The 26,013-nt window shown below is 37.6% G+C and overlaps 4 protein-coding genes and 1 pseudogene across 4 annotated transcripts; 2 read left to right on the top strand and 3 right to left on the bottom strand.

Annotated features, from left to right (window-relative positions):
- Positions 1-5,067: 5,067 nt before the first annotated feature.
- LOC125478872 (protein NRT1/ PTR FAMILY 4.6-like) lies at positions 5,068-7,887 on the top strand. The gene is made up of 5 exons (XM_048587598.1): positions 5,068-5,204; positions 5,291-5,396; positions 5,525-5,742; positions 6,116-6,556; positions 6,739-7,887. Exons 1-5 carry the CDS (start codon positions 5,091-5,093, stop codon positions 7,726-7,728), a joined length of 1,869 nt encoding a protein of 622 aa, XP_048443555.1. The 5' UTR covers positions 5,068-5,090; the 3' UTR covers positions 7,729-7,887.
- Positions 7,888-10,796: 2,909 nt separating this feature from the next.
- LOC125478942 lies at positions 10,797-11,854 on the bottom strand. Its single transcript, XM_048587850.1, has 2 exons — positions 11,585-11,854; positions 10,797-11,433 (listed from the first exon to the last, which is right to left on the bottom strand). Exons 1-2 carry the CDS (start codon positions 11,744-11,746, stop codon positions 10,990-10,992), a joined length of 606 nt encoding a protein of 201 aa, XP_048443807.1. The 5' UTR covers positions 11,747-11,854; the 3' UTR covers positions 10,797-10,989.
- Positions 11,855-16,009: 4,155 nt separating this feature from the next.
- LOC125479008 (hypersensitive-induced response protein 1) lies at positions 16,010-17,471 on the top strand. The gene is made up of 5 exons (XM_048587978.1): positions 16,010-16,204; positions 16,403-16,523; positions 16,644-16,735; positions 16,819-16,915; positions 17,024-17,471. Exons 1-5 carry the CDS (start codon positions 16,016-16,018, stop codon positions 17,377-17,379), a joined length of 855 nt encoding a protein of 284 aa, XP_048443935.1. The 5' UTR covers positions 16,010-16,015; the 3' UTR covers positions 17,380-17,471.
- A 120-nt stretch (positions 17,472-17,591) lies between these two features.
- Positions 17,592-18,886, bottom strand: LOC125479007 (annotated as a pseudogene).
- A 5,124-nt stretch (positions 18,887-24,010) lies between these two features.
- LOC125479023 (inactive protein RESTRICTED TEV MOVEMENT 2-like) lies at positions 24,011-25,373 on the bottom strand. Its single transcript, XM_048588026.1, has 2 exons — positions 25,103-25,373; positions 24,011-24,717 (listed from the first exon to the last, which is right to left on the bottom strand). Exons 1-2 carry the CDS (start codon positions 25,242-25,244, stop codon positions 24,167-24,169), a joined length of 693 nt encoding a protein of 230 aa, XP_048443983.1. The 5' UTR covers positions 25,245-25,373; the 3' UTR covers positions 24,011-24,166.
- Between the last annotated feature and the right edge of the window lie 640 nt (positions 25,374-26,013).

The raw sequence follows: 26,013 nt of genomic DNA, 5'->3' as shown, positions 1-26,013 counted from the left end.
CATTTTATCACCTATACATCCTTACTTATTAATCGACTTTAAATTGAATAAGTGAAATGAGAATTAAGAGGCATAAATAACCAACAGTATGCAAAGAAGAAATCGTGTGCGAAAATTATTTCCGTAACAAAAAATTCTGAACTTTGGGTTAAATTCTTTAGTCCGATAATTTGTCTTACACTTTATACATAAGCCCATAACTTGTTCTGCGTTCTGGGAGCTATCCACAATGAGCTTAAGCCCATATACGACGCACTGTGTAAAAGATCCAATCCCCAATCTTAATCCAGTTCTGCTTTTGGAACCCGATTTTGGGTTCTCATTTAGAATTGCAACAAGTGGAAAGTGATTTGGTTCTTTTGCTTTCTCCAAGTACATGAGCAATTCTAATGCAAACCCACTAAGCAATCCCTTTTCTTTTCATGGCTCAACAACCTCAAACTTATTATAAAATACTCTAATATACAGGATAAAAAATTTAAGTTCAGATGCAAGTGAGTGGGCACATTGTTTTAGCCTAACTAGTCTAAACTATGTTTGCTAAGGTCATCTCCTATGGTTGGCCCAATGGCTCATTGTAGTCCATTTTCAACAAAAACCCATCTCTAATGTGGGTTAAAAGGAATGCGACACTTAGTACTACAGTTTAGTAGTATTCCTTTTCACTTATAAGTGAGAGGTTTTAAGTTCGATTCTCATCAAAGGCAACTTTAAACCTCATTATTGCTAGCTCATTGTGAGGCTAAACCCACCCTTTTTAATTAGTGTAGCTAATATCGTTTGCTAAAAAAAAAAAAAAAATAAACTAAATGAAATCTTGAAAAAAGACTCCAATCTCAAAAGCTGGTGATCAAGCTAAATGAAGCTTGGTTGGAGGCCCGAGCCACCACTGTTGGTGTTGGCTCGGCTCACCACGTGCAAAAGATTCAAGGAGCAACTGGGAGGCGCGGATCTGGTGTGATGCAAATATCAGCATATCTCTCTGCTCTCTTCAGTTTCTTTCTCTATCCTCTTATCTCCGTTCGATCTTGTTGTGGCCCATCACGTGCAAAATAATCAGAAAATAAGGCACACCATAGGAAGAAAGAGAAAAATGCAACGAATCCCACCACAAAAAATTCATATTATTAAGTCCAAATTGATTTTAGAGTGTTTTAATCAAAAGAACTATGAGAAAATTACGTATAGCCCTGCATCACTGAATATAAAAAATATAGCACTGCAGTATTCATCAAAACATTCATATGTTAGTAGGCTAAAAATGGCATAGGGGGCTACACTTAGGCCAAACTATCGGAAATAGACTAGGATTCCATCCCCTCCTATTTTCATCATCTTCCATCCTCTTCTTTCACATTCTTTATTTTATCTTTCTTTTTTGGTGAAAAATTAATATAAGATTTTGACGTGATTTAACCATGACCGTTCAAATAAGATGGAAGGGAAATGGAGGGAAAAAAAAAGGAAGAGAATCCTACTCGATCGGAAATGGTCTAATTGACCAACTATGCAAAAAAATTCAAACTAGATTGGAAGTGGCACCTCCAACATGTGTGGATTGGAGGAATTTTCAATTTCGTATTGTTTCAAAATCAAAGTAAAGAACATGTTCAATGGAGAAAATAAGGAATATGCAGCAGTTCTTCTCAACCTTCTCATGTTGGCCAACATAGGATATGCATTTTGAGTATTTCTTTCAACCTTTCTATTTTTAGGGCAAACTTAAACCACTACAACAGTCTACTGCCTTATTGGTTGCTAGTTGTAGTGGTTCTTCGCCTCACTATCGGAACCCATTTCACATTGTTCCCAACACTTAGGTCAGTCTCTATTGGCTAGGGAAACTTCGGTGAAACAAGGCACTTCCTTAAACAACCACTATGAGATTTGGTGGCTGTAGGCTGTAGCTAGAAGAGTTTACTACAAAACAGAAACTTTTCATGGCCAATGTTTGTGGCTACTGCACTTTCTTTTTGTTCAATATTTGGGACATTGAATTGACACAAAAGTTCGGTTGGATCCCCAGTTAAATGGCTGACCGGCCGGTGGTGATCGACCGGCCATCGAGGTCCCGCCCAGCCAAAATGGTTTGAGGAATTTTCTAGATGGTATTGGAGTTGTTGGAGTCCCCATTCAGTCGTTTAGAAGTTCCCATGTCACATGTTGATGCTGGTGTTAATATTCTAACAGGGATTCTGCTGTATACGCTTCTAGTTAGTAGGTTATTAGAGTAATGACAGACGAGAATATTTGAAGGATATATATGCAGGAAACTTTTAACATTACTTCTAGTTTTAGCAATCTTTGTGCCACTCATTTTCATAAGCATTCTCTCTTTTCCACTGCTTTACAATACTTAGGTTAAGTTTGAGCTTTGCAATATTAAAGGAGATTAGCAAATCTAACTTTCTGTTGCATATAATATATGAAACCAGAGATTTGATCCATACCAGCAGGTTGATTCTCGCTTCCTCTTTCACACTATAGCAAGTAGTCAAAGAAGTCGAAACAGATGCTATAGCCGGATAAAAAAATTTCCAATATAACTTCCTTAACATATAAAACTCAGTTAAAACATACAGATAATATGATTAGTCATATTCCATTTACTGTTTTAACAGATAATATGATTAATCATATTCCATTTACACCTCCTAATTACGTACATTATGATTAGTAACATGAACAGTCATATTCCTTTAATTAGCCGGTGGGCGTTGAGGAATAATCTTGACATATTTAGGTGATTAAGATTAGCATACTAATGTTCTCCTTGACGAAACGCTACCAGGGAAAAGCTACATTCTAAGAAAATTAAGAATAATAATCAGATGATTATACCCCTTCGCGGTGATGTTGAGATGATGAATATGTGTTGTAACTCTCATTCAAAAAGCAAACCTAACACTCCCACAATTAGCTTCATAAAAGCTTGTTGATCAGACCCCTACCCAAAAATAAAGAATCAGATTCCTAACATCATCTAGTGAAAATTGGCATATGGAAATATACACTTATGGAAGATATTTATGCCTTACACCAAAAGCATGAGCATATATAAAGATGAAATGCTTATTGTTAGCCTGTGTTTTTTTTTTTTTTTTTTTTGTGTCTTTCATTTTTTAGAGGATTCGTTTATGTGACAGATGCTCCAGTCAGAATATGCGTTTATGACATAACCTTAGGGCAAAAGAGATAAAATAAAACCTATGAAGACTTGGAAAAGACTCAAAGAAAAGAGATTGAGTACTTGGAATTAACGGAAAACTTAGCTCAAATCCGAGTAGAGTAGAGTTCTAGGGTTCATACAGTCAACCTCATTTAGTGAGATAAAATTTTATTGTTGTTGTTTTGTATCTTTTGTTTTTTTAGAGATAAGGTTTGTGTTTTCAGACTAAGTGTAACTTCTTTTTTCATTTTAATAAGATATCCCCACATACTTTTATTTATTTTAATAAGCATTTTTCAAGTTCAACAAGGGGAACCCTAGATGTGTTGGCAATATCAATGCGTGGGAGTAATTAAACAGTGGACTGATAGGACCACACCCAATTGAGAAACCCTAATAGCCACCCAATTTGTCTCTGAAAAATTATAGCCACGCATATTTTCATGATCAGGCATTCAGGTGGCTCAGAAAGGAAACCTAAGCTACAGGGCAACTACGTACATAGAATGATATGGCCACACCAGTACGTTAATAGTACCAGTCAGACGATTCTAGTCGAAAGGCGAAGCATCTCAGTCCAGCACTGAAAGCTCAATGCCAGAAGAAATCACATGAACTTTGATGGGGAAATTTGGATAGCCTTGTTAAATTCGACCTAAGAAATTAAGCAAAGGTTTTCCATGATTAGGGAGTAGATAAAGAATTGATCCTTGGAGATTAGTTTAAGACACAATGGCCTTATCTGTTACACCGACTGCCACGCTGAGGACGGATCCAAATTTTTTTTTTCATGAGGCGACTTTGAACAATAAAATATGGTTTAACAAGCAATAACACTAGAATGTCAAAACTTTTCTTAAACTTCGGTTATTATAGTTAGTTGTTCAAACACATTACATGACACATCATATATTCATGAAATATGTTGCTACTACAGTATTACTCTAAAGTTATCAAATATGTTACATATCTTCTTTAGTTCGCTAAAATCGTCACTTGGGAAATACAAGTAAATATACAACTAAAAGGTCAGTTAATTATATTTCATATGTGTATATATTTGTGAGTATGCTGTACATATATATCTTCTCTACATATGTAAACTTAGAAGTATGTAGAATTCTGTCTCCGAGTTTGTTTGTATGTGTGTGGTGGGGTGCTGCCCCATTGAGCCTTAGTTGTCTCTGTACATGCACAACATGGTGGTATTAATCCATTCATTATAATTTCTAACACATGTATCTACTAATTTTAGCTATATCCCAAGTTAATTAAATATTAGCATCGTTGTTTACTCATATTATAACACGTGAATTAATAATTGCACGTATCAGTGTGACAATCATACACTAAGCAATTGTTCTTCATTAGGGTAAGTGATTTTGAATGGCGTGGATGTAGGGCATGCCCTGAAAAGCTACAGTTTAGCTTTATCTTCTAGACCTTCAAGAACATCATGAGATTAAGACCCTCATTTATTTTGTCTATCCCACTTGCATTTAGTTTTGCACTCCATCTTGTGATATATCAATATTACATATCTTGACAAGAACAGGATGCATGTTTTGGTCGGGCAAATCACCTAACTCCACACATGACTCCCAATTAATTTGCACATCATCTCTATCTCCCGTTTTTACAATCAGCTTCTTACACTTGTATGTACTGAGCTTCAAAGCAGCAATGTTTATGTCAATTCAGAACATATTAGAAGATCAATATTGCTTTAGTATTTGGACTGGGGGAGTATATTTGGCTCCCGTTTTACCTTCACTTTCCCTTTTTTCTCAAATTTTTGAGGGGTAGAAGCTGCCAACTCTATCGTTTAATGGTTCAAAAGGTTGGGGAGAATGAGTAGTCCTTTTCCTGAAGTCTAGACCTTTCTCCTATATGTCTACCACCACTTTCCCAGTCTATAAATATGGCCCCCTTCTATCACTGCCAACGTACTTGTGTTTTTTCGTGTCCACGCAGTCCAGTAACCCTTCCCCTTTCCTTTCCGAAAAAGAGTCCAAGAAGCTTTGAAAACGAGATGGTGAGTTTCAAGTGAACTTTTTTAACTGTCTTAGTCCTCGGTTTATTTACTGTTATGGACTGACTTTGTTTCGGCTATGATTGTAGGATGAGGCGCGCCATTCGGACATATGGGTAGGCTACGTAGATTGGAGGAACCGACCTGCCAAACGAGGCTGTCATGGCGGCATGATTGCTGCTTCCTTCGTCTTAGGTTAGTAAGTAAGCCTTAGGTCACTGAATCCGCAAGAACATTTTGTTAACTTTTGATATGTTGCATATTTTAAATATATAGAGAATGTGGCATGAATATTTCTAACTATGTTGTGTTGCAAACTTTAGTGGTGGAGATACTGGAGAACCTTGCTTTCCTGGCCAATGCAAGCAACCTTGTGCTTTATCTTTCTAAATTCATGCATTTTTCTCCATCCACTTCCGCCAACATTGTAACTGATTTCATGGGCACGGCCTTCCTCCTTGCTCTCCTTGGCGGCTTTCTAGCCGACGCTTTTTTCACCACCTATTGCATCTATTTGATAAGTGCTGCTATAGAATTCATGGTAAGTTTCCAACGAACATTCGGATCCTAACTCTCTCCGCCATCGATCACTTCATAAAATCGGGTTTTAACAGTTTCATACTAAACAATCCTCAATAATTGCACTCGAAGCATTTCGTTTCAAATTGCTGTCGCAGATCAGCAGCTAGGGTTATGCAAGAAAATCCTTGTTGTCGATGTGGGACTCACGATTGAAATATCCACATAGCCGCGTATAATTTTATTTTTCCAACATGAAGGAATTAATTTCTCAACTTAAGCATAATAAATATTGAATACAAAGATCATTATCGGTATTGTTTTGTTGTAAAACGAAATCTTTATACACTGATGTAATTAACTAGACTCATTACTAATTTGGACGGATGGAGCAGGGCCTACTGATTCTCACAATCCAAGCTCAGATCCCATCACTAAAACCACCACCCTGCGTTTCACTGAGCACCAAAAGTCCATGCCAAGAAGTTCATGGCGCAAGAACGGCGATGTTATTTGCAGGCCTCTATCTGGTGGCGCTCGGAGTTGGAGGAATAAAAGGCTCTCTTCCACCGCACGGGGCTGAGCAGTTTGACGAGACAACACAACAAGGTAGGAAGCAGAGATCTGCATTTTTCAACTACTATGTTTTCTGTCTCTCTTGTGGCGCTCTTGTTGCTACTACTTTCGTAGTGTGGATCGAAGACAACAAAGGCTGGCAATGGGGTTTAGGGATTTCCACTGCAACAATACTCATCTCCATACCACTCTTCCTCCTTGGATCTCCAAAATACAGGACTAAAATTCCTGCAGGAAGTCCAATTACAACCATTTTCAAGGTATAAATTCTGAGAAAAATCGTTATATCTTTTTGACAGGGCAATATTCTAATTTACTAGTTTTTTTGGAACTTGACTAACTGGTTTAATCCACATCTGCAAAACAGGTCTTTAGATAAAACAATTTCAATTTGCATCGTCTCATCATTGCTAAACAAAGCTGCATTTTTTTTATCCAACAGGTTCTAGCTGCAGCAATTTGGAATGCCTGCAAAGCTAGAAAACCGAGCAACACTGTCACGAACATGTCTTTTACCCCATCTTGTATGAATGAACCTATTGAGGGAGACGAGCAGACGTGTCAAACTCCAACCGAAAGCCTCAAGTTCCTTAACTTAGCAGTGACTACTAGGCCTGTCCATCCAATGCTGCAATGTACTGTAAAGCAAGTTGAAGAGGTTAAAATAGTGCTAAGAATTCTCCCTATACTAACGTCTACAATAATGTTAAACTGCTGCCTTGCCCAACTCTCCACGTTCTCGGTGCAACAAGCTGCCACGATGAACACTAATCTCGGATCCTTGAAGGTTCCACCCGCTTCTCTCCCGGTCTTCCCTGTCCTCTTTATCATGATTCTTGCCCCCATCTACAACCACGCAATCCTCCCATTTGCGAGAAAATTAACCAACACGGAAATGGGGATCACTCATTTACAAAGAATTGGAACTGGACTAGTATTTTCAATCATTGCCATGGCGGTGGCTGCTCTGGTGGAAATCAAGCGGAAGAAAGTCGCAACTAAACACGGGCTACTAGACTCCACCGAACCTTTGCCCATCACATTCCTATGGATGGCTTTGCAGTACTTGTTTCTCGGCTCCGCGGATCTTTTCACATTGGCTGGCATGATGGAGTTTTTCTTCACAGAAGCTCCAATGAGCATGAGATCCTTGGCCACGGCACTCTCTTGGACCTCACTCGCCATTGGATACTACCTCAGCTCCGTGCTTGTGTCCGTAGTCAACGGCATCACGGGCGCATACAGGCACACACCATGGCTAGTTGGCAACAACTTGAATCATTATCACCTTGAGAGGTTCTACTGGTTGATGTGTGTCTTAAGTGGACTCAACTTTCTGTACTATCTCTTATGGGCGAGCCGCTACGAATACAGATCAATGGGGTCTGAAGATCACACGGAGGAAAATCAAAATCAAATCCTCAAGAATTAAACAGAGTTCCATGACTTATCATACATACATATATATGTATATGTGTGAGTGGTATCAATATTTATGATTCAATCTTGCAAATGTATTATCTCTCAAGGTTTAGGCTTGCTTTGAGAATCGAAAAGATATGAACTTGCGCTGGTTTCTTCATCAAATCAATTGAACTTGTGTCCCACTGTTGAGTGATCTCCAGTAAATAAAATTTCCAACTAATTTGTTGGAGAAATTGATTACCAAATGTGACAGACCGAGAAAGGCATGTTACTTGACACCAAGTAATTTGATCAAACAGATAATATCCTTGGATTTAAAAATCAAAATCTTATTTTGGGTCCGTAATCATATCGTAAAATAATTCAATTCAAGTTTTCTTTTTCTTAAAAAAAGGGAAATCTAAAAGACAAATGGGTTGTGGATCGAAAAATCTCAAATAACATAAGGGGTGTGCTATTCATACATCATTTTTTTACTTCTCACACATTTCTTGTTAATTCTGTTATTGGACCTTCTTCAATTCAATAGATCCGACGGTTGAAAATTAGAAGGATATGTGAGAAGTAAAAATGATGTGTGAATATCATACCCCATAACAGAACTATTCAAAAACCGTTACCAAGCCACAAGATCAATAAATCATGTAGAGATCAATCCACAACAGCCAGATTTTGATACCCCTCACCGGATATGGCAACTTTCATGACCTGTTCGGGGTCAACATCCCCGTCATTGTCCAAGAAGCACTCGACAAAGTCCTCGGAGTTCCCACTCATAGCGGTCACCCCAACATTCTCGTCGCATCTTCGGTCCCAAAACACTGTGTGGAACCATATCCCCCTACCCTTTCTCCTTAAAATTTCTCTGTATAGCCTCCTAATCGATCCTCCAGCTACGGTCGGAAGCATCATCGAAGTCTTGGTCACTGGTGAACAGATACAACTTCTTAATCATTTGCTCTGGCTTCGAGTTCGCATTCACTGCCACTTCCAGAATCAAATCAAACACCTTTTGAAAATTAGCGTTACGGTGCCAGCCCTTATTGTCCATCCTCATAAACCTGCACTTGGATTTAAGATCATCACCTTGTACTAAAAGTATCTGAGGGTTTCGACTAAAAGTGAAGACCTTTCCTTTCCACGTCAATTTCAGTTAAACCTAAGCTATACTAGATGTTCATGGCATGCGATGTAATTTGGATTGAAGTGATGAATTTGACCCTTCCATGTGATAGTCACGCGAGTTTGTTTAACGGAAGACTAACGGAAGTTTGGGTTTAGTGCATTAATTAAAGTTTGAAAAGGCATAAATGTTTGATCAAAACAATATAAAATTTAAGCAACTTATTATTAGTGTCACATTGATACATATTATTATTAGCACTGTTCTAAAAATCCCCACCTAGCGCCGCCTAGGCTCTAGGTGGCTGGACACCACCTTGATTAATGTCTAGGCATTTGAAAATTAAGAAAGTGTGCCTAGACCTGCTGAGGTGCCCGTCTAGACCACCTAGGCACCCGCTTAGCCTGCCTAGACCCGCCTAGGTCGCAACTCAATTAGACAGACAATATATAACTTTAATTTTGCATTTTTTTTTTTTTCAATAAATTGTCAGAGGCTTGTTGCCTACTTAAATGAACACACATTATATTCTTGGTCCCCATGTTTTCTTTATGTTCCAATACTTCATAATATATATGTCATACTATTTTGTAATTTATGATCAAAATATATATAGATTTTAAGTATAAGCGGACACTTATTTACACGAAACATAATAGATTTATTTAAATCATCCTAATCTGCCTAGACCCCAGCCCGCCGCATGACTAGCGCCTAACGTTTTTTAGAATCTTGATTATTAGCACTAAGTATGTGATGAAATGTTGAAGAGAACTGAAATTCTAAACACAAAGTGTGCAGCTGTTTCCTCTAACCCAATATAAACAAAGGGCTTCCGCTGTCTTCCGGCTTTCATGAATTCAACAGCTCCTCTTTCCTACTGCTGCTGCTGCTGCACGGCTTTCTTCTGTATAAATACCATAATCAAATGCATATGTCAATATCCTCTTCCTCGTTCTCTTTGCGTCTATGTTGTCAGGGCCTTCTACAATATCTTAGAGAACCTCGAGGTGGTCTGTAAGATCCACAAACAATCCTGCGACGGACATGACACTGTGCGCTAGCGTTTCGCTGTGGTTTGGTGAAGCCAAAATGCCTCCGTATCCGGCATTCCTGTCTAAACCATCGGCCCTTCGGTTACAGATGAGCTTGAGTGTGATGAGAGGATTGTGAGACCAGACAACCGAGATGAGTTCTACTTGCCCTGGTTTCTTCATCGATTTCAATTAACAAGTGGACTGATTTATTTTATTTTTCAATGAATTTGGTTGAGTTGGAGAAGAAAAATAAGAGAACTACTGACTTAACAGATTGACATAGAAAAGATGCTTACTTGGGCACCAAGTATTTTCACCAGATTTACATCTCTCCTAATTTTTCGATCAGGTAATGTTAAGCAGAACAAATTTTTAAACCAAATTTTATAAATCATATGATGTGGTTGTTGATAAATTAATTATATTCACCAAAACATAAACCAATAAGATAGAATTCGGCAGTGTCAGGAATGATCACTCCGATTCCTTCACTCAGAGGGTGAGCAAGTATTTCGCAAAAATACGCTGAGTTTTCAATGAATTGGTTGGAGAAATAAACACCAGTTACCTGCATTTCAACGAGCAGCAACAAGTCCACACCAGCAAGCAAAGACGGGCAAATTGTGCAGACTGCAAACATATGCATTCTTCAACTACTACCATGCCTTCGGTCTCACTCATCGGACTCTAGCTGCTACTGGTTTTCCTGCCGCGAGTCCAACTGCAACTATTAGGCCAAAACAATTTAAAGCAAAGCCTGAACCTGCATAAGCAAAACAAACCGCCTTTGTTCGCACCCTAAACGCTCTCCGCTGCAGCAATTCAAAATAATACTAGGCTGCTGCTGCATTGTTCAATTCTCCACATTCTCAGTGCAACAAGCATCCACCATAAATATCAAGCTTTCAGTAAGAATTTCACGAAAACCTACTTTCATTTCATACAAAAACAACACAAGCATTGATTCATTTGTATTTTCCTCGACGCGAAACAAACAATTTCAGAACAGTTATCAATCCATTTCTCTAATTTAGTATATCACATACATAATTCTCAATTTTATCCTACCAAAAGGAGAAAAACTGAAAAACAAAAACAAGTGAAAAACTTAATCAGCTTCTTGCAAACCATCCAACACAACTGACCCAACTAACAAGCCAGCAGCGCCGGCCCCAAGCACACCAGCCACCACAGCCTGCGCTGCCACCAGCGCCGCCGAGTCATCCGGTATAACCACGACTGCCACCACAGCTGCCACCAAAATGGGCAGAGCCGCCGAGGCCAACGCAGCCGGGGAGAATCCAGCCACCTTCTCGAGCAGACTGAGCAGCCCGAGCTCCTCCGCCTTGGAAAACAGCCCCAATTTTTCAATCGACGACAGGGTGACCCCGAGCTCCTCCGCCTTGGACAAAAGCCCCGCCTTCTCGACGTTGCTGAGGACCTTCCGCTTCTCCAGCTTCTTGAAGACGTCGACTTCCACTTCCTCCGCCCCTTCGTAGAAGATTCCCGCTCCGTACCACTTCTTCTCCCAGCCGCTGTCGAGCTTGTTCACCTGGAAATTTACAAAATTCACAAGTTCTCAGTAAACAAACAAAAGGGTATTTATTAATTAACCAAAAAACAAAAGGGTATTCGTAATTTCGTCTAAAGATACTTTCTTGGCAGCCAAATAGAAGTTACAGAGCAAGACTGGACGTAATTACCTTCTTTTGGGGCGCCATGGAAACGATTGTTGACGATGGAGATTTGGCGGGGAAGTTGCGGGAATAGCCGAAGATGGAATTGAAGTGGGGTTTGGAGGAGAGGAAGTTTCTAGTGTGGTTGAGATTACAGGTAGCTGAAGATGCTGCAGCAGTGACCGCCATTGATGATGTGTATCGAAGCTCTGGCTCCCTGTGTGTTTGATTGTCTGTGTGTGCTGGACTGACACGTGGGATGACAGAGAAAGAGTGTGGAAGGAAGAAGGGAAAGGTTTGGATCTGGTAATCTAACGTCACAGTGTACCTGCCAATCAAATTGACGAAAGGTGATAGCTTTATCTTTCCAAATTTCATGTTCCAATTAATTACAAGAAATTATTTCCAAAATAAGATTGGGAAAATTGGGCTGATAAATTGATCGTGTTTGTTGTGTTTACGGGTTTTAAACCTTAAACTCAAACTCGGTCTTTTATCTTTTAAGGATAAAATATTATTTTAATAAATAATCAAATAAAAAAATTCAGACTACATTACTAAATATTAACATCTAAATTCATAAGTTCCTTTTGATTCAATAATACAACTGCAATCATTTTATTAAGCACTACATCTACATGCCACATAAATTGAGAAAAAGACTAAGAGCTCGTTTGCATGTACTTTTAAAATCACTGAAAACATTTTTGGTGAAAATATTTTTGAAAACAATTCTTAGTAAAAATGTTAGTAAACCCTGGAAAAACACTTTTTATAAGACACGCATAACTGGTGATTCTTGTAAAATGCACTTAAAGTGTTTTTGGAATCTGTTTGGGCCCAAAATAATATTGTTGGGCCGATTGTAGGTTTGTGCTCTGTCCAAAGCCGTGTCAAAAATAATATGGGCTGTCTGGTGATTCCGGGTCATTCAGCAGGGATGGTCGAGTCCTATTACAAGAAGTAGTAGTTCAGATAAGCAAAAGGGTCGAGGAAGTCCTAGTGCAATTAGGATTCTCGACCAACAATGAATAATGCCCCAAAAAAGGGTGAGTTCAAAGTCCTAATGGGAGTAAGGTTGTTTGAAGCAAAGTTGGAATGAAACAAGAACTTCCAATCCATATATGAGTTTAATTCGATCTCAAGAAGGAGTTGGTGCTATAAATACAAGACATCATGCAACAATTCGGGACCTCCAATTCAACACACAACTGTCCTGCGCAAAACCTCTCAAACATCTTGAGATTTTTTATTTTCTTTTTTCTGCTAACACACCTTCAGTTTGGATAAACAGCATTGTTGCTGTAGAATCAGCCGACTGAGGAGCACCTTCAGTTTGGATAAACAGCACTGCGTCGAGGCCGACGGGTTACTTATCCAAGTCTCAGTCGAGAAGGGTTTTCGAATCCCTATTGGTAGAAGTCATCTTATTAGCCTTCTCGGCAAAGTAAGGTGTTACGGGTTACGACATTCGGCGTATTGGACGTTGAGTGATTTTATGATTGGATACTTACAAGTGAGTTTCAGAGTTCGGCATTCTGACGGCCGAACCACATTCACCATCAAGACATACATTACTTTTGAATACTTGTGTCCATATGGTCTGTGACCGAATCGGGCACCAACGATTTGTGAACTTTGCAGAACTAGCAGCCTTGTCTTCAGGCTCGAGAATCCAAAGGTCGAGATTTGTTCCTTCTCAGCCGCAGTCGCAAGATAAAGAAGTCAGCAACGCGCTCAATGCAACATCAACAAATTTTACTCTTCGGCCAAGCTTGGCCGACGACTTGGCACGCTTCACATTCAACCGAATGACGTAGTTAGCTTATTAGTTACTCAACATGCGCGTCATGTAGGCTTTATAATTTTTAGGGTCAACAAAACCCTAAAATATTTTCTCTAAAAGTGCTTTCAGTCATTTTAAAAATACATCCAAACGAGCCCTAAAACAACTCGGGTTTTATATTTATAATTTATATTTTTACAAACGATAAAGTTAGTAAGTTAAATTGTTAAATGTTAGAATAAAGAAGCTCAATGTGGATCTATAACCATCAAAGTGCATAAAAATTATTGAATAGATTATTCACGAATAAACATAAATCAATTCTTTAAAATAACGAGTCGACAAGTACCACACACACAAAGCACAAATAAACTCGAAATTCTAAGATCGACACCACCTATTTCAATTTGGCCTTATTCACGAAATGACCCCAAAACTCCGTACTTGTCTTATTCTGAAGTACTGAAAATTTGCTAATTGATCGTTTGCAGCTGAGAGAACATATAGAAAAAAAAAAACGTATTAAATAAGAAATAATAATTATTACGAAGATGTACAAATTCACACAATCTTTCGCTCCGATGGAAAACTCAAAGCTTATCACTTTCCCCGGGTTTTATTCAATTTAAATACCGCAATTCTTATTTTTCTTCGTCTTCAAGCATTGAAGGGGAACTGAAATCTTCTAAGATTTGCAAAAAAGTTACGTTTCACGTCTTTCTCTGTAATTCTCAAATTTAGATGGTGGGTTGATTTGCGATTTTCGTTTACTTAGGCAATTTGTCTCGAAATTACTTGCTTTTTATAATTTCTGCACATTTTCCCGGCAAAGTTCTGTTTTTTCCAGTAAAATTTGTTTCTTTTTATTGAATTGCAACGTGGGTTTTGGATAATGTAATCAATGGAGCAGTAATAATTGAGTTTAGGTGAAAGTTTCAATTTTTCTGTATATATCTGTGACGCGTATGAAACAAATGGGAAATGTGAAATGTAGGTTAGGCTAGTTGGTCATGAATCCGAGTTTGAATCTCTCTCCTGCAATTTAAAATATTACATTATAAAAAATAAAAAAAGATGGAGAAACAAATGCAGCAAAACCCCATATGTCTTTTTCATGGTTAATAAGGCCGAAGTGATAGATCTTAGCTGTGACAATGAATGGTGGTGGGTGGAATGTATTCATTTGATATATGTGTGTCTGTTCTTGTTCTTTGATTTTATATACTAAGTTATCTCTTGGTTGTATCTTGATGAATACTATGTAACGGCCAATGTTTGCTATTTAAACACCTTCTACGATGTTTCTGAGGCTTGTTCTGCAGTAAACTAGTTTGTTTTATGTACAACTTTGCAACTTTTAAATGTTAATTTTGTTTTGTTTGGGATTTAATTGTGTGAAGTTGTTGTAACAGCTCATTTATAAGTGTTCTTTGTTATATACCGAGTGACGAATTATCGATATCTAATTCATTGACTTTGTAAGTTTTCATTGTATTTCTACCAGTGGTATAACCTGAAACTTGAGGAGATTTACAAGTCTATATATATCTTACATTCTTACCTTGTTTGGGTCAACTCATTCCTATCTTTCTTCCTTCTTCCCTTCCTCTCTTGTTGTCCTCCTCTGTTATTAGTCTCTCCTCTCTCTCTCTCTCTCTCTCTCTCTCTCTCTCTCTCAAGGTGAACAAGTAGTTTTGGGTGTTCTTGTTCTAGGTATTTTAAAATGTGTTATGCTCACTGTTCTAAAAATCCTTACCTAGCGCTGCCTAAGCCCTGCCTAGACGCTAGGCGGTTGGTCACCGCTCCAATTAATGCCTAAGCGTTTGAAAATTAAGAAAGGGCTCATAGACCTCCTGAGGCGCCCTCCTAGACGGCCTAGGCACCCGTCCAGACCCGCTGAGGCATCGACTCACTTAGGCAGAAAATTGATAACTTTCATTTTGCATTTTTTTTTTTCAATAAATTGTAAGAGACTTGTCAAATACTTAAATGAGCACACATAATATGCTTGTTCCCCATGTTTTCATTATGTTCCAATACTTCATAATATATGTGTCATTCTATTTTGTAGTTTATGATGAAATTATACATATTTTAAGTATAAACATACGCTTATTTACATGAAATATAATGGATTTAGTTAAATTCGCTTAGTCCGCCTAGTTGCCCGCTTAGGCGCTAGACCTCAACTCGCTGCCTGACTAGTGCCTAGCATCTTTTAAAACCTTTTGCTTCTAAAACATCTTTTTTTTATACAACCTCTACTTGGAATCTAGGATAGTGTTATGAAAGAGCACTTGAATTGTTTCCATGTTTCAATCATGCCTCAGTTCTGTTTTCTCTTTTGCTTGACATGAGTTTTAAATCTCTCTCGCTAGTGCCCACTCGCGTAGAGAGAGAAACACTATTATTAATGTCTTTGATGAAATTTGATTGAACAGTATTCTTGTGTTGAAATTTTATTAACTTCGACCAGGCAACTTATATTACCAATATCTAGTAATTTTTCATGATTTTTTTTTTTCTTCTTATACGAAGATTTCTAATGCTGTTGAAAATCTGAAATCATGATTGTTGCTGTATAATCCTTTTTTCTTTCCTATAAATTGTTTGTTTCCAGCAAATTCCTGACTTGCGTATACCTTTCTTGGAGGTACAGTAGTGAAGAGAACATGGGTAATTTATTCTGCTGTGTACAAGTTGATCAGTCCACAGTAGCTATAAGGGAGAGATTTGGAAAGTTTGTGGAAGTTCTTGAGCCAGGATGTCATTACCTGCCTTGGTTTCTTGGGCATCAGGTTGCTGGCCATCTCTCTCTTCGTTTGCAGCAATTGGACGTGCGCTGCGAGACCAAGACAAAGGTGTGTCAACTTTCATTAGTGGAGATGACTTAATCCGTAGCATTTGTGTTCATTGCATTTCTTTTAGTTGAACATTGGACACTTTCATTCTCCAAAGTTTTTTGGGACCAGAAACTGAGTCTGCAATCTCATTCCATGTTTTTTTATTTCAAGTTCTTCGTATGTGAAACTTGAAATGTTGTTTAATATACTTTTCAGGACAACGTATTTGTTAATGTCGTTGCATCTATTCAATATCGTGCTCTAGCAAACAAAGCAGATGATGCTTTCTACAAACTCAGCAACACAAGGTCTCAAATCCAGGCCTATGTCTTTGATGGTATAAACTAAATATCCCTCTTAGTAAATCAGATATATGCAACTTTTTGATACAGGTGTATTAATTTTTTTAATCAGAAGTATTTATAGCTAATTGAATTTGCCTCTTCCATTTCCGCAGTGATTAGAGCTAGTGTTCCAAAGCTGAATCTGGATGCTGCTTTTGAGCAAAAGAATGAAATTGCAAAAGCGGTGGAAGATGAGCTCGAAAAAGTAATGTGGCAAAGTGAAAGTCATAGAATACTGTGGTCTCTAAATTCAACTTGATTTTAACCAAGTTGCTTTTCGTGCTGCAGGCTATGTCTGCTTATGGTTATGAGATTGTACAAACGCTCATTGTTGACATAGAACCAGATGACCATGTGAAACGGGCAATGAATGAAATCAATGCTGGTGAGTCTCATCATCGACGATTATGCAGTTCCTTAAACGTATTTTATTGCTCTGCATATGTGATACGTTCGGTTTCAATTGTTTTACTGTATTTTCTCTATTTTTTAGCTGCAAGAATGAGGGTGGCAGCTAATGAAAAGGCAGAAGCTGAGAAGATTTTGCAAATTAAACGAGCTGAGGGTGAGGCTGAGTCAAAGTATCTCAGCGGGCTGGGTATAGCTCGCCAGCGTCAAGCGATTGTAGATGGTTTGAGAGATAGTGTGCTGGGGTTTTCCGTCAATGTTCCAGGGACGACCTCAAAGGATGTCATGGACATGGTCCTTGTCACACAGTATTTTGACACCATGAAGGAAATTGGCGCTGCCTCTAAATCCTCTGCCGTGTTTATTCCCCATGGACCTGGTGCTGTACGCGATGTTGCTTCTCAGATTCGTGATGGACTTCTTCAGGGTTCTCACCAGTAGAAGGGTTCTTCTACAAGCTTTTTGTTGCTCATCTGCAGGAACTTCTTTTGGGTCATTGCGGCGTGCTTTATTTGTTTTTAGTTTTCTTTTTGTGGTTTAATTGTTTAATATTGTATGTGAGCATTTACAATTTCTGGTGAGCGTATAATGATCTTATACAATGAGAGTATTTTTCATGTGTTTACTTGAATCATGTACAATTTCGTCTTTTACAAACGACTTAATAAGCGTTTTTATTTGTTTAATACGTGAATTTCTTCGTAGAAACATATCACAATTTTACTCTTTTTCGCAATCTTATCATTTGAATTTGCTTACAAATAGATTATTTCAGAGCCTAACAGAAAGAGAGAATCCAAATCTTGGACTTCTCTGTACGCTCATAAAATCCACTTCTCCGGACATAGACAGGAGCAACTTCTGCGATAACCCTTGCCGTATAAGAACGCCAACATTCCCGTATGTGCTAACTCGAGCCTTCGCCAGTGTAGATGGAAAAAACGAGTGCTGGGCGCCAACAGCAAGGGCACTATCGTTGGTTGAAAACCGGTGCTTCAACTCTGCTCCAAGGGCTGTGTTGCTCAGGGGGTTGACCACGGTGAAGCATGAAGCTTTTAAAGTGTCAAGCTTGTCCCTGCATATTCAAAATGTTATATATGCTGCTTTTGTGTGTGTGTGTCTATAAAATTTGTAAACATTCTCTCTTCTCCAAGCTCTCACAGGATTGCTCACATGGATAAGGAAGCAGAAGCAAAGTCGCTGTTCAAGCTGAAACCGGCACTGAATTTTGCGAATTCTCCCGCAGATATGTCGAAGGCAAGGTCGGTTCCAATGGAGCACACAGAACTACCTCCTATCACTGCAGCAAAGAGTGCAATCGGATCACACATTTTCAGCGGATTTCTTTTCAATCCGATTCCTCCAGCAATCTCGGCAACACCATTTTCGTATTGCATTTCTACCTGTCACAACATTAAAGTATTGATCTAGATTCTAGAGCAACATCAAGGTTAAAAATAGTTTAAATGGAAAAGCACGGCGAATCTCAGGATGACTATTTTAGAGTGCTAATAACTGACGGAAAATGATGGGAAGTTTTTACCCGGCCATAATCTGGCACGTTAATACTGAAAAGGGTGCTGAGTCCAGGAGCAATCAAATTAACTGCACATCAAACCGTCGCGAAAAAAAAAAAAGAGTTGCAACTCAGTTTCATACTTGACAGAAGAAGCAAATCACAGAGATCAGTCAGATTAACCTTTGCACGAGATGTCACTGATCCAGTTGAAGTTTTTGGAGTCAAACCGAATCGGCGGTTCATGAACATAGTCCTTGTAGAGAAGATCTGATAAAAACAATACAAGAAAATGCTTAGGATTGATAGAAAGGGAAAGAGAAGGCAAAGAGAAGAAGGAAGAACTGGGTGTGCAGAGTAAATTGAACCTCTGGCATCCTTGCCAATGTTGTAGCGCACACCCGTAGTGTTACTCATTGCTCGTTACTGAACTGGGTGTGCAGAGTAAAATTATATATTGTGGGATGCATTGCATGGGGATTTAGTGAGGAAGTTTCCTTGTTGGTGAGAAAGTAATACATAAAAGTACTATGTTGTGACAAGAGAGGAAATTCTGTGTGGAGGAGGGTTTGCTATAGAAGGTCGTTGGCCAAATGATGATGCTTCAAAGATGTTGACTTCAAAACGGAAAGGAAGAGCGGGAAAATAGTTGAAACTCAGGTCATTACAAATTAGATAATAAGACATCGGGTGTACGAGAAACGCTTGTAACCACTAAAATTATAAACTCTGATAATACCTATTAGAACCGCTCTTCTAAGGTTCTCATTTTGAAGGACCTACGAGGACATTTTTCATATGAGTTTTCAGATTAATCTTATGGTAGATTAAGCTATTAATTTAAATAATCTTTGTTACGTTGAAAGAGAATAATTTTGCAAGGTGATTAAATTAAAAAAAAAAATCTCAAACTTTCATATGAAAAAAGGGTTCACGCGTTCAAGAAGAATGTGATCTCAAATCTCGAAACCACACAATCTCAATTTTTTTTCGTATTTTGTAACTAATTGGGTTTGAATATTATTATAAAAGATTGGATGAGATTGGATGTGTAAAGTTATTAGGATTTTATGCAATTGAGTTTGCAGGATTTAGATATTCGATGAGGAGACTATGTTTTGCTGATGAAAGAGATTCGACATGATATGAAACATTCTTCCCTTTTCTTATTTATTTTTTTACTTATTTTTTGTTTTTGTGTAACAAAAATTATTTAAACTAATAGCTTAATAAGATTAATCTGATGGCTTATCGAAAAAAAGATTTCGCAGGTCTTCAAAATGAGTATTTTGGGAGAGCAGCTCTCTAAACCAGCCTGAGAAATGCAATGAAATTTAGCTAACCCACTGGACCATTTGGGTTTACATCACATTAGCTCGTACCAGTTTGGTTCAGGTTCGTGCGCAGACAACAATTGACATTCAAGTGGAGACCCAATAAAGTCATTATGTACTATTCTGTAATAAATAAATTTGTTTAATGACGCTATGAAGCGTCAATAACAGCTTTTTATATCATAACTAAATCAATTCCCCTATATTAAAACTAAATCAGTGACAACTTTAAAAATAGTGCAAATTGTTAAATATAAATTTCTAGTTCCATGGAAGTTTACAAAAATAAAAATTAGGTGTACAATGATTCATATATATAAACGGTGGTACTATTTGCACATTCTTTATAATATTTCACACACATCTTTATTAATATATGTTTTATTGATCATTTTCAATTCATTCTGTCCATCGATCAGAAATTAAGAATGATGTTTAGAACATATATAAACGGTGGTACGATCCGCACACCCTTTATAATATTCCACACACACCCCTCTTAATATATGTTTTATTGATCATTTTCAATTCATTCTATTTAGCGATCAGAAATTAAGAATGATGTGTAGAATGTAAAAAAAAAAAAAATGTAGATAACACTGCCCTATATAAAATACTAAACTTCCTTACAAATTTGTAGCATCTCCATGTCTTATTACAAAAAAAGTCTCAATAGAATAGGCACTAGGCAATTTCCTTGTTTCTTTGCCACCAACGCCAGCTAGGTTTTACCTTTGAGGCTTCGTTTTCTTCTCCTCCTTTTCAGGACCACCATCTCTATCCTCCTCCTCACCTTTACCTTCCTTGTTCTTCTTGTCTTAATTCTTTTTCTATTATGTTTCATCTTCTCCATCCTCGTGTTTTTCCGTCTTCTCATTCTCATCCTTCTCACCATTGCCTTTCTCCTTTTTAGAGCTGTCATGTTTTTCTCATAGAGTCGTCTCTCCCATATTAAACACAACAAATATTGGAAACCGGGAGCTTCCTCAGATCAAAATTGAAAATGTGGTGAATTTTGAAGATGATTGAGAGGAGGAAGAGTAAGCCTAAGCATTTATCCTCCAACTCTCGCCCTCTCATGTAGTTTATTAATTTCAACGGAACAAAATTGTCCTCTTAACTATCACTGGCTAGCAAACAATCATTTTAGCGAGAAATATTACTACCATTCAAATACTTACATGAAAATAAAAATAGATCAGTAATTTTAATACTCATCTTTCAAATTATACATGAGCGTCTTCACATGTAGATCAAATTTTAAGATATGAATTTTAAAATAGACCACTCTTTTCGACTTAGCACAGTTGTTTGGCTTTGTAATTTGTCACACCCTCAATAATGTGGCACCTAAAAAAAATGGTCTTATATATATAGTTCTCTTCCTCCCTTCCACTACATTAACCGGTAGGACAAGCTCGACAGCCGCCGGAAGAAGTTCAGGCTCGCCGGCTGCATAGGCTTCCGGAACATGGGGTGGCGGAAGTAGTAAAATCCCAAGGCCACGGCAACCATTTTTGGTGGCACTGCATATAAAACCACAATGATTGCCAGGCACACTCCAATGAACAACTTTGTGGCACTTGGGTCCCTCCAACTCACCAATGCTTGGGCCCTTTCTCCTTGGGTTGCAAAATAGCCCAAACGGTCTGGACCCGGGCTGCCAGCATCCGCAACCGGTCGTACCGGACCCTGGCTTGGTACAGTGTCGAATTCCTCATCAAGCTCATCCGGGTCGACCATATTCGCTTGTGAAAGCCGGATATCCGTTGCGGCTGGTACCTTCGGCCTTGTTAGTAGATTTGGTTGAGGGGCAGAGGCAAATGCACACTATTATGATTTAGGTGGCCTCAGGACTATTCATAGTTTAGAAAATATAAATGTAAAGGTCTTCTAAGGACGCTCTGAATGTTTTATACGAATTTGTATGTACCTATCAAGTGATTGATGTAATATATGCTAGTATCTTGACATGTTGTGTGGATAACACTCGACAAATTCTCAATATATCACTCATCAAGTATTTGACGAAATGTTTCAATGAATAAACGGAAATTTTTTTTTTGCCCGCTTTGCACTTTGTTAGTATCTAAAAAAATTTATACCTTTAACCTTAAAATCACTCAAAATTCGAATCTTGAATATGCCATTGTTAAGAGGTAAATGGTAATGGAGAGAAACGAATGTTTTTTGGTTGGGTTGGGGTGGGGGAGAGATTAGATTCCATTCTCACTATCCTCCCCCCCTCTTTATTTTCTTTGTTTTTTCCCCTATTTTTATAATGTATTTTTTAATGCATGCTTTGACACATCCCGTCTTAAGAAGGGCGTGACGGCCAGCACGCCCTCCTTAGGACGAGGTGTGTCACATCCCGGCCCGGAGCGGATCACTTCTCAGCCCGAGATGTGACATGCTTTTGTTTAAGACGAGTCTTGAATACCAATTAAAAATATATTCAATCCAAACGAATTTGGGATCACCACAATGGAAAAAAGGAAAACATAAGACCGATGTTTCTAGCGTAAGAATAAAATGATATAAATTAATAACACTATATGACAGTGTAACGAATTTAATATTAATAGTTGTATTGAATCGAGCATATCAACCTGAGTGGGTGTGTGGTCTCATGGTCATTGGTGGATATATGCTATGCATGGTAGTAGTAGTGTGGATAAGGCACATGATTCCAATTCCAAAGCCAAAGTATCCTTTTAGTGGAAAAGCAGGAACATTTTGAAAAGTGCTTACATCCGAATAAAATTTCAAAAACTATGTTTCGCTATTCAAGAAGAGCAACAAGTGCTATTGAAAAAATCAATTGCAAATAGTCACATGTCTAAATAATTAAAATTGAAAAATATAATTGGATACTTGTTCATTTGTGATTACATTTCAATAACACATGTTGTTGTTCTTTCAGCAGCAAAACATGGTTCTTGAAATTTCAATTTACTAAAATTGAAATATAGAAAAATACTTTACTATTTTATATAATAATAGTTATTTCTAGTTGCAAACAAATTACATTTTGACATGCATTTTTTGTATAAAATTAATAAGTTTTGTACATGTGTCAAATTGTGATTTGCATACAAGTAAACATGATAAGGACCCAAACAAGCTCCATTAGAATGTATTGACTTGAGAACTTTGCTCATTTAATTTCCTCAAATGTTAAAAAAAACGCTCTTTAATAAAAGAAAATAAAACTTCCGTGATTAAAATTTAGGGGTGTGATATCCACACACCTCATTTTACTTCTCACACACCATTTTAATTTTTAGTCGTCGAATCGGATGAATTGAAGAAGATCAATGGACAGAAATTATTAAATGGTGTGTGGAAAGTAAAATGAGGTATGTGGATAGCACACCCCAAAATTTATATATGTCTTATTGTCTCTTTAATATCCAGTCAATTTTACTCTTGGTTAAAAGATTGTAACCAAGTTTTAGATATGATTTTTAGGTATTTAGGGTGATATTAGATTGTATTTTTGTTGATTATTTTCAAGTAGTAGTAATGTTGACTATACTATTTATCTTTGTTGGATGCATTTGAATATTAAAATTTGTGGCTATCCACTAAAATTTATATTTATCTAACAATAATAAATAGAGTGATAAACATTATTATCAATTAAAAGTGACGAACAAAAATATCTCTGGAATAATATGAGTGACAAGAATTTTTGGGCGCGCATCTCAAAGAAGTTTCTCAATTCCGCATCAAGGTGATGTGCTCATCTTTGTGGAAAAATGATTTTTTTCCCTCTTAATCACTTTCTCCTTCCTTCATTTCTTACTTGAATGACTATGATTAAACCACGTTAATATCTTATATTGATTTTTTTTATACAGACAAAAAAACAAAAAACAAAGTGTAAAAGGAAGGAAAACAGACAAAAAGAGGAGGAGAGAGAATCCTATTTCATCTTTGTGACTTTTGCTGCCTGCACAACGAATCTGATCCTGCTGCATTCCTTCCTGTCTGCCTACTTAGATCCACAAGGATATTTTGAACCAAACTATAAAACTGATCGAAGAAGCGGATTAACAGCATTACGGAAAGTATGACCATCGCGCTCATAAAAGTTTCACGACAAAGGGCATTGACCACTGCCCCTTGTATTAAACGCCCGGTTACATTTAGCAGGTGCGAAATCAAAACTTTTGGATTCCGAACAAATATGATCGTAAAGCTCAAAAGTAAAAGAACATAGTAAACCAATTTACATCTTATTCGTTGAAGTTCTTACTCTGTACATTTAATATCAGCGACCATTCGCTATGATTATAAACAAGAGATATAGAGAAAGTATAAGCAACTTAATTAACAATTATCATTAGCCTTAATCATCTCATTCTCCAGCTTATTAGAACTTACGATTAACTAGCATCCCTAATGAAAATGCAACCACAGCAGTTACAACCATCCCTTTGTTTTTGCTCAACATGTCCATTGCATTCCTTACGATATTCCTACCTTTCTCCTCCCATTTCCCTATATTTTCTGTTGAAAAAAATATGTGTTCATTTCCTAATAATTTTTTAATCTCTCCATACTTTGTGCCATCGACTTTCTTTGAGTGCTCTCCTTCATCTTTGGGTCTTAAGCCTTCCACAGTTTCATTCTTCTCTACTTGAGGAGGTTCCGTGGCAGCAGCGGTGCTGCCTTGGACATTTTCATTCTCTATTTCAGGTTCTTTCTTCTGTTCTTCAACCGCTGCTACCACCTTTGGTACGGTGACATATAGAATCTCACTGTCAAATTTTCCGGTGATCTTATCGACATCTGAGTGTTGCGGAAGGGTGAAAATCTGCTCAAAATACTGGGATATCCTTTCGTTCACTTGCCTTTCTCCGCTGATTGTTATATGGCCGGCTTTGATATTCACCTCAACCCTCACCTCCTCCTTTTTAAATTCTAAGACAAGGTGATATAATTATGCACCATAAATTTATGTCAATGCATATTTGTTATTTCCTATAATTATGTGAGTACCGTGACTACTTTTTAGTAGTGGCTATTTTATGCACTTCGAATACAATTATTAGAGCATGAACACATGCAGTTGTTCTTAACGAAATGAAATGCTTTGATACCACTTACTGACACACCTCGATCTGGAATGTCCACCTGGACACCCGAATCGAGTTGTGTTGCCGACACCTAGAACGTGACAAAACCATAGAGTAATGATGATGTTGAAAGTGCGAACAAATTAAAACCTAATAACTAATACTAGAGTGTGCATTTGAGCGGGATTGCAACATTAAGAAAGCTATTAGATGCTGTAATATTGCAGTACCTGGGAGATCAACGAGAAGGTATTGACCATTGGAATCCTCCATCCAGTCTGATGAAGGAACAATCTTTACGCGCATGCGTGTGGGTGTCGATGGCCGTAATCTCTCTTCCAAATCGCTCATTGATCCTCTGATATTTGCCATATCAACGATCAACCAATACAAATTGCACTTATACCAACAACTTAATTAAGAGCTTGCCTTGTGTCTTAATTAAAATGATCAGTGTAATGCTTTGTATATAGATATGGAAACAGCACAATGATTATATATAGGAAAAATACGAGTTAGTTTTTCCTTGTGGGAAATGAATTTGGAGGCAGACATTCGATCTTGGTTATTCCAAACTTAATATTTCTGCATGGATCGATCATGCGTGTTTTGGGTTAGACTGCATGTCAAGTTTCGGGTGGTGGCTTGTTCCTTGCTTTCGTTGCGTCCAAACTCGTACCCATATCTGTTTCTGTCTTTGTGGCGGTGGTCTATAATTTGAATATTAGATAGACGTAAGAATTTTTAGATCTGTCTACACGTATCTAATCTGGAAAAATCAATTTTCATTTTTATTAAACCAAAGTTAACCATACCTGCAGGCTTCAGGCATGGTCCTAGGCTCGCTAGTTAAGTTGGTTATAATATGTGTTTTTCTTTGATCCTCAAGTTTGAGGATTAGATTTATCACTTAATTAGAATTTAAAAAAAAAATTAATGAAAAGGGTTTCAAAATTTTGAGTTTTAACCAAAAACCATCATATAACTTTATTTAATGATAAGAACAAGAGAAAGAAACAAAAAAATAAATAAAAAAACTAACTAAAGGCACGTGCGAAGAGCACCCAACCAATCCTATACAGTTGCATAACCCTTTGACATAATCCAAGCATATTTTATTCCTCAAAAATTAAAATTTCAA

This window comes from the organism of the source record quoted next, unplaced genomic scaffold (assembly GCF_019419815.1).
Source record: "Pyrus x bretschneideri cultivar Hongxiangsu unplaced genomic scaffold, Pyrus_bretschneideri_v1 Contig27, whole genome shotgun sequence".
Taxonomy (NCBI): domain Eukaryota; kingdom Viridiplantae; phylum Streptophyta; class Magnoliopsida; order Rosales; family Rosaceae; genus Pyrus; species Pyrus x bretschneideri.
Note: the sequence above shows the minus strand (reverse complement) of the source record. Positions and strands in the feature narration are given on the sequence as shown.